At 38.7% G+C, this 12,496-nt stretch overlaps 1 protein-coding gene across 1 annotated transcript in view; it reads right to left on the reverse strand.

Moving 5' to 3' along the window:
- The window catches only part of lhx3 (LIM homeobox 3), a 41,721-nt gene that overhangs the window by 9,453 nt on the left and 19,772 nt on the right, over positions 1-12,496 (reverse strand). The window contains exon 3 of the mRNA XM_078549640.1: positions 2,192-2,394. Within this exon, the coding sequence (XP_078405766.1) occupies positions 2,192-2,394 (203 nt within the window). The remainder of the gene's footprint in view (positions 1-2,191; positions 2,395-12,496) is intronic.

Genomic DNA, 12,496 nt, shown 5'->3' on the forward strand with positions numbered 1-12,496 from the left:
GTTTTATATGTTAATATGTTTTTTTATTTCACAAAGAGTGTTTTCAACAAGTTGGAAATCAGACTGAATGATGTATTGCAAAAGATGACAGTTATATTAAAACCTAGAAATGTGAACTTAATTGCCTCAAAACTATATAAATTATTCTTTCATATACTGTTCACAATTGTTTCTATCAAGTGCACATCCAAAGTTATTAAAGTTGAGATTTGTGTGAGGACTTTATAAACACGCTGTGTGTATACACTGCTCTCTCTTACTACAGTTAATATACTTCTCATCTTCCGTTATGTCATAACAGAATGAAAAGAAAAGGACCAGTGTTGTATCAGTACACTCTAGATTAAAAGGGAATATTTAAAAAACAAGTAAAAACATCAGACCCAAGTCTTCATCCTCCAGATCCTTGCTTCAATTACATCTATAACTGGTCAATTTCATGTTATTGTTGAAAAAAGAGACAAGTCAAAGCTTTTTGTCTTGCACTTCTCAGGACACTCGCAAGAATGCCAATATAGGGGAAAACAATTTACACTGCATGTGAAGAGTGTGCTAATTGGTTGGCAAGTGGCATTGCCATGGAGAATGCACCACTGATGGTGACTGACAGTTAATTGCCAAGCATTTTAATGACACCGTGTATGCCCAATCAGATGGTGTTGTCATGGGATCCCTTCTAGGCCCAGCTTTCACAAATGTCTTTGTTGGGTTCCGTGAGAAATGTGTCTTCAATGGAATGACACCTAACCTTCTACCCCTCGCATATTTCTGATATTTGGATGATACATTTACTACATTTAAACCCACAGCTGCATGTAACAATATCCTTACATGTCTTAATGGGCTCGATCCTGCACTCAAATTCACCTTTGAAATGGAGCAGTCAAATGAACTCCCCTTCCTTGACGTGCTAGTTGAGAAATCTGCCAGGGGATTCTCTACCACGGCCCACACAAGCCTACCTTCGCTAGTCAATATACAGGAATTCTTACGGTTCCACATGCAATAAAATTGGTCTTATCAGCAACTTTGTAAATGGGGCCTGAGCCATTTGCTCACCATACAAGCTTGATGCTGAAATAGGGGCATCAAAGACATCCTGCAGGATAATGGCTACCCCGATCAGATCATTTCACACTGTATATCAAGTAAACTCATGAATGGGCCTAAGACCCTCACTTTCAGCCCAGAAAGTGCCCAGTCTACCTCAGAGGTATCTCAACAATTTGAGCAACAGGTGAAGCTAGCTGTTTCATGCTGCTACTCTGCAGTAGCAACACGAGTGGTATTCACCACTAACAGGATGCTGCCATCAAGCCAAAAAGACATTTTGCCTATCACACAAATGAGTAATGTGGTATGTGAATTTTCAGTGCCAGTGTGATGCCTTACGTCCCAAAGACTGGCAGATAATATTAAACAGCATGCCCCAGCCGCTAGTCACAACGGGCAAGGTACAGACCCTACCCAACCAGCCCGTGCTTGCAAAACTCAAAACGCAGTGTCCAACAGTAGACATGATTCCGTGATTGGACAACATTTGCTGAATAATCCTCAGTGTGCTAAGAGTTATGCTGACAACCAATTTAAAATTGTCAGTTGGGCTCACAGTTTGGCGCATTTGCATGTACTGGATGCTACATATATTAATACACAGGGCCCTATTCTTTGCAGACAGAACGAACATGTACATAGATTGTGCCTGTTTCAGCTAAACAAAATAAATGACAGCCATTTGCTGACTCATTCCTCAGGGCAATGCCTTGGCCAATCAGAGTCAAGCTGCTTGGTTTAAACTTCAAACATTGCGTGGCAGTTAACTGTCAGTCACCATTAACTGGTGCATTCTCCATGGCAATGCCACTTGCCAACCAATCAGCATTCTCTTCACATACAGTATAAATTGGTGTTTTCCCCCTTATATTGGTATTCTTGCGTGTGTCCTGATGAGCGCAAGACGAAAAGCTTAGACGTCTCTTCTTTCAGCAATAATCAAGTTCTGTACCACCAAGGGGCAATTTCATGTTAATAGTAATTTCTGTTAATTAAGTGTGATTTGACTGCAGACCTATCAATTACAGCAAGAAATTAAATCTGCACATTTAATGTTATTGTATTTGAAAGTTAAGGAGTAATGTAATGGTTCTCTGTTTTAAAAATGTTTTGGGGAAGGGGGAGGGGTGTAACTCACCTCTTTGCTTTGCTGCCTCGTAGTCTCCCTTACAGACCAGTCTGCTGTCTTCCATCAGGTAAAATTCATCACCCGTGGCTAGTTGGCGTTTGCAAACGATGCAGGCAAAACACTGCAGGTGGTACACGAAATCCTGAGCCCTGCGGACCACCTGGGTAGGAGGGATCCCCTGCTGGCAAGCGGCGCATTTCCTACCAAATCTCCTGCAACAGCCAAGAAGAAAATGTCTCAATAGAACTGAATCTAGGCTCTCGTTCCGACTACAGGATGGGAATAGGACTGAGTGATCTTACTTCCACGGTTACCCGCGTATCAGTCAAAGCTGCAGTGACAGAACTAAGTTCTCAGGATCTGATTTCCTGCACTAACATAGATCGCCACTTAAAAAGTAACAGACCATATAGTGACACACATGCACATCTATTCTCTATTAGTAGGGTTAGCCAGGCATATAATGTGTAAAGCAGTGTAGTACATGCTTTGAGATTGTGCATAGGCAAATATCCAGGTATCATCCCTGTGCTTGCTGACCTACACTGGCTCCCAATCGAGCCATATCTTGATTTAAAAATTCTCAACCTTGTTTTCAAATCCCTCCACAGCCTCACCCATCCACATCTCTGTAACCTCCTCCAGTCCCACAATCCTCTCAGTTACCCACACTCCACTAATTCTGGCCTCAAGTGCACCCCTAATTATAATTGCTGTGCCATAGGTGGCTGTGCCTTCAGTTGCCTAGGCACTGAGCTCTTGAATTCCCCCCACCCCCCTCCGCCTCTCTACCTCACTTTCCTCCTTTAACACACTCCTTAAAACCTATCTATCTGACCAAACTTCTGACCTAATATCTCCTGATGTGGCTCAGAGTCATATTTTGTTTTAGAATGCTCCTGTGAAGCGCCTTGGGTTTTATTACATTCAAGGTGCTATATAAATATAAATTGTTGTTGATGTTTTATGTATTATATTCATTTATACAATGAATATATAGTGCGTGCAGTAAATCCTGTACACAAATAAAGACTATACTGAGCTAGTTCCTGCCCTCAGCACTGGAAGCAGGAGCTCTACATAAAATATAAGCAAAATGCTGCGGATGCTGGAAATCTGAAATCAAAACAGAAAATGCTGGAAAAACTCAGCAGGTCTGGTAGCACCTGTGGAAAGAAGCAGAGTTAACGTTTTGAGTTGAATGACTCTTCTTTGGAACTGTTCCCAAGCAATTTTGAAGAAGTAATTTGACTCAAAGTGTTAACTCCTGTTTCTCTCTGCACAGATGCTGCCAGACCTGCTGAGTTTTTCCAGCACTTTGTGTTTTTATTATGCTATACATAGAATGTCTACAAAGCAAAGTTGGCAAAATAAATATACTGTAAATAATTGATGCCCACAGGCAATATACACAGTTAGACAAAAATGTACAGAACCCTGATAGATACCACACCCAGGTAGACAAAATGAATATATAAATTAGAGAGACAAAGCGATAGTGTACAGAGACAGATAAATAGATAAAGAGATAAATACAGTATCCAGATGGATAAACAGATACACTACTCTATAAGATAAATAGATACTGCAGTCCAATAGGTAAATTGTTATGGCACCCAGAGAGATGAATAGATACAGTACACTGGTATAGGAATGTGGACATCACTAATTGCCCTTAAGCAGGCAGTGATGAACCATCTTTTCAAATTGTTGATGTCCATAGGTAGATACACTCACAATACAGTTAGGTAGATCATTCCTGTATATTGGCCCAGTAACAATTAAGGAACAGCGATATATTTCCAAGTCAGGATGGCGTATAACTTGGAGGGGAATTTCCAGGTTATGGTATTCTCATGTATCTGCTGCCCTTGTCTTTGGTGGTAGAGGTCACAGGTTTAGAAGGTGCTGTTGAAGTTGCCTTCGTGAGTTTTGGCTGCGTATTTTGTACATGGTATACACTGTTGCCATGGTGTGCCCATAGTGAACAGAGTGAATGCATGAGGTGGTGAAGGGGCTGCCAATCAAGCAGGCTGCTTTGTCCTAGACAGTGTCGAGCTTCTTGAGTGTTGTTGGAGCTGCACTCATCCAGACAAGTGGAGAATACTCCATCACACCTCTGACTTGTGCCTTGTAGGTGGTGGACAGGCTATGAAAAATCATGAGGTGATTTACACACTGCAAAATACCTAGCTTGTGACTGTCTCTTGTAGCCACCATCTAGTTAAGTTTTTGGTCAATGGTGACCTCCAGGATTTAGATGGTGGGCATTAAGTGATCATGGTTCCATTGGAAGTCAAGGAGTATGGCTAGACTCTCTTTTGTTTGAGACAGTCATTACCAGGCACTTACCTGGCCACTTATCAACCCAAACCAAAATGTTGTACAGGTCATGCTGCATGCAAGCACAACTGTTTCATTAGCTGAGAAGTTGCAAGAGGAATTTAACAATTGGTGAATAAATATAGACAGAGTAGCCAGAGAGATAATTAGTCATGGTAGCTAGAGAAGTAAATTGATGCACTACCCAGAGAGATACAGTTCCCAGCAAGATAAATGGGCACTCCACCCAGAGAGATTAAATGATAGTATACCTATATAACAAGTGACTTAAGTAGGCATAGAATGCAGATGGATAAATACATATTGTATCCAGATAGCTGAATGGATACAACATCAGAGAGATAAATAAATATATGTACCAGTTAAATAAAGAGTTACAAGTACCTAGAAAAAATAGACTCAGTACCCAGTGAGATAAATACAATAGCTTAAGAGTTAAATAGATATTGCACTAAGAGAGATGCCTGGTTACTGAACCGCAACAGATAAAGATATATTACTGAGATATTTCATTATACATAGTCAAATAGAGGACAATATATAAATGACACAAGAGATAAATAAATACTGTGCCTAAAGCGATAAATAGGCACCGTACACATACAGATAAATGTATAATGTATCTTGATAGATAAATAGATACAGTTCCCAGATAGATAAATAGATATATTATCCAGACAAATAAACTGATACAGTGCCCAGATAGATACATAGCTGCCTTCCTAGCAGGCAAAAAGCTACAGTACCCAGATAGATAAATAAATTAAGTAAACAAATAGCTAGATACTTAATATACTCATATAGTTAAACAGATATTTATCCCAATCAATAAATAGATACAGTATCCTAATTGTTACACAGATCATGTACCCAGAGAGATAAATTGATAGATACAGCATCCTAATACACCAGCCAACTGATAAATACAGGTAAATAAACAGATATTTTACTCAGAAAGACCAACAGATACCATACCCGGATAGATAGATACATTAGCCAGAGAAATAAATAAATACAGTATGCACATAGCGAAATATCATCAGTGCACAGATGAATTCATAGACCCTATACCTAGATAGATAAACAGACACAACCCTCAGTGACATTCACATAAATAGATATTGTACCCAGATAAATAACCAGATACCATACTCAGTGGTTTAAAATGGACGTTATATCCAGATAGACAAATAGGTACAGTATCCAGTGACTTAAATAGCTATTGCATCCAGTTATATAAATAGATATTGGGTAGAATTTTATGCCAATGGGATTTTATGGTCCTGCCAAAGTCAATGGAGTTTCGAATGGCTCACCGCATGTTCTAGCCCCGTCCTCATCATGATGGGGCCGTACAATCCCAGCCAATGTATACCGCTAGTACATCGATCCTGTGTGCAAGTAGATAAATACTCAGAGAGATAATCTGATTCTGTAAGATGATAAATTAATCTGTACTGTACTCAGTAAAATAAATAGATACAGCACCCAGATAGATTAATAGATATTATATCCAAATAGATAAATAAATAGTATGCAGATAAATAAATGAATACATTCCCAGAGAGATAAATAAATAAATTCCTAGACTGGTAAGTACATTCAATATTCAAAGAGATAAATATATACTTTACCCTGACAAATAAATAGATACAGCATACAGATAAATCAATAGATATTGTACCTTCTTCAATGGATATTGTACCCAGATAGAAAAATAATAGATGCACTTATGTGGATAAATAGAGTACCCAGAAAGACAATGTATATAGTCCCAGGTAGATAAATTAATACTGTACTCTCAGAGAAAAATTGAAACAGTACTCAGTAGAAGAATGGATATTATGCCCAGATAGATAAATAGAAACATAGAGCATCCAGAGAGATAGACACAGTATGCAGATAAAGACATAATATACCCTAATAGATAGATAGATACTGTACACAAATAGATGAATAAATCCTGCACTGCTTATTTATCTGGGTACAGTATCTATTTATATATCTAAATAGACTATGTAGTAATCAAATGTGATACAGTTTCAATGTATATGTCCATGTACTGTATCTAAGTATAGGATCTATGAATCTACCTGTACACATATCAATAAATGTATACAGTACCCAGAGAGATAGATAGGCACTATGGCTTGACAGGTAAATAGAAATAGCACTCAGGTAGATACTTATATCCTTTCCCCGGGTAGATAACTAGATATCTTATTGAAATAGATAAATACATGTATACTCAGTTAGTTCTGTAACCAGATAGATAAATAGATCGAGTAGCCGGGGGATAAATAAATGAACAGGTATGGAAAGCAGATAGATAGACCATAGACCCAGGTAGATAAATAGATACAATGTTCAGATAGATAAGTAGATGTGGGATACAGGTAGATAGATATACATGGTTACTAGATAGATGAATAAATACAGCTTCAAGCACTATTTAGATACTGTACCCAGAAAGATAAATAGATCCTGTACACAGACAAATATTGTACATGGATAAATACATTGAGCACTCATACAGATAAATAGATACTGTACCAAGATGGATTATTAGATAGAGTCCCAAGCTAGCTATATAGTTACTCTACCCAAATAGACAAATGGATACAGCACCCAGCTAGATAGATAGATACAGCACCCAGACAGATAAATAGATTCTCTGGTCCAGATAGATACAACACCCAGACAGATAAATAGATACTCTGTCCAGATAATTATAGTACCCAGACAGATAAATAGATAATGTATACATATAGATACAGCACCCATATAGATGAAGAGATACAGTACACATATATAAATAGGTACTGTACCAAGATAAACAGGTACAATACACAGAGGCAGACATTGAAGCTGTTTCTTGTTGGATAACTACATAGTCTACTCAGATATATAAATAGATACTATACCCAGATAGTGATACAAATAGATAAAGCACTGAAAGATAAACAGATGCATTACTCAGCAATTTTATCCAGATGGACAAATAGATGTTGTATGCAAGTAGATAAATACATACATTACACTGGTACTATAACAAAATAAATATATCAAAACTTTATTGAATTAGATAAATAGCTGAAGTACACAGATGGTTAAATAGATATTGTGTCCAGATAGATAAATAAATACATGCACAAAGATAAATTAATAGATACAGTACCCATACAAATATATACAGTCCCAGGTAAATAAATTCACACTGTGCTCTCGGAAAAATAGAAGCAGTATTCAGATAAATAACTAGGTAATGTTCCAAATAAATAAATCAAATCAATATTTAGATAAATAATGTACCCAGATAGATAAATAGATACTTAGGTACTGTACCCAGTTAGATGAATAGATAATGTACCCAATTAGTTACATGAGTACTGTACCAAGAGTAATAGATAGACAATATGCTATGATAGATAAATAGATACCCAGATAGATACATAAACTGAGTATTCAGGTCAATAAATAGATACAGTTCTCAGACACTTAATTAGATATTGTTTCCAAGTAAATAAATAGATATATACCCAGTTAAATAAATACATTCCATACCCAGATAAACAAATAGACACAGTACTCAGGGAAAGAAATAAACAGATTGAGTAATAGATAGATAGATATTGTATACAGATAGATAAATAAGTACTGCACTCAGAGAGATAAAAAGTGCCCGGATGGATAAATAGACACATTAACCAATGAGACAATTATATACAGTATGTAGATAGAAAAAAATAGCTACTGCACCCAAATAGATAAATATCCTACCCAGAGAAATATTCACAGCCCCCAGATGATGAATAGATACTGCGACCAAAGAGATAAATAGCTACTAAATACAAATGGATAAAGAGATACTGTAAATAGATAGATACATAAATGTAGTACACAGTTAAACTATTAACTGTATCCAGACAGATAAATAAATACTATATCCAAATAGGGAAATCAATACATTACCCAGAAACTTGTCAATAAATAGATACAACACCAGACAGATAGGAGTCAGATACTCAAATAGTTAAAGAGATACCATACTCCAATAGTTAAATAGAAACTGCACTCAGACAGGTAAATAGATACAAGAGTCAGATAGATAAATAGATACTATATCCATATAGATCAATAGATACTGTATCCAGATAGGTAAATAGGTGCAGTTTGCAGATCAATTAGGAGTTACAATATCCAGTCAGAGAAATATATACAGTGCTCTGATACTCTTTTCGAGTTATCAACAGTCACAGATTGCAACTCTTTTGAGTACAATCACAGTTCTTAGTTTCTGGGAGTGGGACATGAACCCACAACCCTCTGATTCAAAGGTGAGGGTGCTATGAACTAAGCCACAGCTGACACCTCCAAACTCTTTCGAGTTATCAACAGTCACAGATTGCAATTCTTTCAAGTACAATCACAGTTCTTGGTTTCCGGGAGTGGGACATGAACCCACAACCCTCTGATTCAAAGGCGAGGGTGCTATGAACTGAGCCACAGCTGACTACAGTGCTCTGATAGTGAAGGAGGTATAGCACCCAGATAACTACATACACTACAGAATAAATTATAATGGGGAATAAAGAAATGGCAGAGATGTTAAACAAATACTTTATACTTGTCTCTACTGTAGAAGACACAGAAAAACAAATTCCAGGAGAAGTGACTAGTTAAAATGAGAAAGTTAAGAATATTGTTGTTAGTAAAGAAACGGTATCGGAGAAATTAATGGCACATAAAACCAACAAGTTCCCTGCCTCTGATACCCTAAGCCCTAGGGTTTAAAAGAAGGTAGGTATCGAGATATTGGATGCGTTGGTTTTGATCTTCTATAAACAATGGACTATATACCCTAGAATTTAAAAGAAACAAAGGTGATCTAATTGAAGCATATTAAGTCCTTCAGGCAGGATAGATGTCACGATGTTTCCCCTGCCCGGGGAGTAAGGAACTAGGGGTTTCAGGGCCAGAAAAAGTGTTTTGCCATTTAGGACTGAGACGGGGAGAAATTTCTTCACTCTAGGGACAGTGAACCTTTGGAATTCTCTATCCCAGACAGCTCAGTCATGCTCAGTCATGGGGGTGCTCAGTCATTAAGCAAATTCAAATCAGAGATTGACAGGGTTTAGGATACTAACAGAATCAGGGGATATGGGGATAGGACAGGAAGCTGCAGCTGGGGTAGAAGTTCAGCCATTGAATTGCGGAGCAGGCTCGAGGGACTTTTTAAATTATTATTCATTCACGGGGTGTGGGCTTCACTGGCTGGGCCAGCATTTATTGCCCATCCCTAGATGCCCTTGAGAAGGTGGTGGTGAGCTGCCTTCTTGAACCATTGCAGACCATGTCCAATGAATAGCCTACTCATATTCCTATTTCTATGCCCTCATGTACCAAGACAGAAAAATAGATACAGTACACTAATAGATAAATAGAAACTTTACTCTAATAGATACTTTACCCAGAAAGATCAATTGATATCATACACAGATTGAGTAATAAATAGAGTACCCTAATAGATGAATAAATACTTTATCCTGCTAGACAATTAAATAGAGCACCCAGGATGATGAATAGATGGAGGACCTGAGATATAAATAGATTTAGTAGACAGATGGATAAAAAAATAGTTATCCAGATATCCAGTGTGGTAGATAGAAGAATGGATATAAGCCTTGGGATTCAACAAGGCCCAGACTGAGTACATTGATCCTGATGTACAATTAACCCAAGCCTTTTCTTTCCAATACAGGCAGCAAGCAAAATACATGCTGGCTACTCCTTTACATGATTGTAGCATTCGGCCAGCAATGAGCAAAATTTTGAGAGGCTAGCATGAGTTCAAGCTAGCCAACTTAAAGCCAGCTTGTACATCTTAAAGGAAGGTGGGGAGGGGGTGTGGTGGGGCTGGAGTGCATTTTGGCTGCAACAGGTGCTGGAAGTGCTTTGGAAGTATGTCTAACTTTCAAGAAGAGTGACTCTGCTGCAACAGGGGAGACAATGGGCTCTGGAGCAGTACATTGGCAAGCCAACTAGGGATCGGGCTGTTTTGGATTTGGTGTTATATAATGAGAAAGGGCTAATTAATAACCTTGCTGTAAAGGAGCCTTCGGGAAATAGTGACCATAATATGATGGAATTTTGCATTAAGTTTAAATGTGATATACTTCATTCTGGAACTAGGGTCTTAAATCTGAAGAAAGGGAATTGTGAAGGTATGAGGGGCAAGTTTGGGTCAAAGTGGGACAGTAGGGCCAATGCCCTTAACAATTGCTTTGCCTTCAGAAACACATCCTGGTGTGGAGCTTGACAAATCCATTTATGGTTTTCCTTAAGCAATGCGTTTAACGGAGCCAGTACGGTTGATAGATTTGGGAGGAACCAGCCACAGTAGTTCATCATGCCTAAAAAGCCCTTTAGTTCTGTAGTGTTTCTCAGAGCAGGTGCCTCCCAAATAACCTTGACCTTTTCTTCCACGGGATCTTCCCTGTGTGTCTATCTTATGGCCCAAGTAAACTACCTCTTTGGCTTGGAAAAGACATTATTCTCACTTCAAGCACACCGCCATTTGTGAGAAGTGTTTCAGCACCTCCTTCAAATTAGTTAAGTGTTCTTTGTCAGTTTGTCCAGTGACTAAGACCTCATCCAGATAAACAACGACATGGGGCAGTCCCTGAAGCAGATTTTCCATGGTACACTGGAAAATAGCACACGTCAATGAGACCCCAAAGGGTAGTCGAGTGTATTGATACAATTCTTGTTGTGTATTTATGGTCACGAATTCCTTAGAGCCTTCTTCCAGCTCTACCTGCTGGTAGGCATGGCTCATGTCGAGTTTTGAATATGTGATGCCCTTTGCCAATTTTGAGTATAATTCATCAATCTTTGGTATCGGGTGTCTATCAAGTTTGGCCATTCTGTTTATAGGCACTTATGGTCACCACATAAGCAAACACTTGGGCCTGGCTTCAGTACAGGTACTATGGGTGCTATCCACTCGGAAAATTGCACTGGTTGTAAGATACCCAACTTTTCCAGCCATTTATCTCGGTCTACATGGATTTTGACTTGCAGCATACTTCTGTAACAATTCCTGTAGGTTTCTTGTTCTGATATGAAAAATCTCGGCCCATTGAAATTTAAATTTTTTTGAGCCAGTTGCGGCCAATTAAACTGGGGCCCACCTCAGCTCCTACTATAAGGGGTAAATTTGCAGACTGATCCCCATACTGCACCAGGACTTGATACATCCCTTTCACTCTTATTTCTTCGCCCATATATGTTTTTAATTTAGTGTCCGATTCTTCCAAACTTAAAGGATGGGCTCCTTTATTCAAGTGTTTGAACGTATGTTCTCCTATGACAGACATTGATGCCCCAGTATCGACCCCCATCTTGATGGGCTGTTCATTGACTCTAACGATTACCTGGATTGGCTCAGTTCTACCCACTTTCAGGTTGTATAATAAATGGATGTCAGATTTTGCTTCCTCTGGTTCTTCAACGAGACAGATTTCGTGATTTCTACCTTGGTTTTTAAAATGCTGCCTCAGCCGATCTTGACAGTGCTGCATTGTGTGACCATTGCAGTGGCAGAAAAAGCATTCGATATTTCTGAACTGTCGATCGCCTGCAGGCTGCCTGGATGCATTTCTCTCATTAATGTCGTGGGTTTTCCCTGTAGTACCGTTGTTCTTCAATGGTCTGTACGTAGTGGCCATTTCCCACCTTCCTGCGGAGTCTGACGTTCTCGCACCTTTTGTTACCGGTCCTTCCCGCCCTACAAGATGGACGACGCCATTTTGTTTATCTTTTATTGTCTCCGAGTCTCTAACAGCGCTCTCCATGGCTGCTGCCAATTCTAATGCCTTACTGAAGTCTAGATTAGTTTCAGATAGCACTCGCTTTTGAATAGCATCGTCCCCGATTCCGCATATCAATCGCGCTCTCTACATGTCATTA

Source organism: Cetorhinus maximus, chromosome 10 (genome assembly GCF_964194155.1).
Source record: "Cetorhinus maximus chromosome 10, sCetMax3.hap1.1, whole genome shotgun sequence".
Lineage (NCBI taxonomy): Eukaryota > Metazoa > Chordata > Chondrichthyes > Lamniformes > Cetorhinidae > Cetorhinus > Cetorhinus maximus.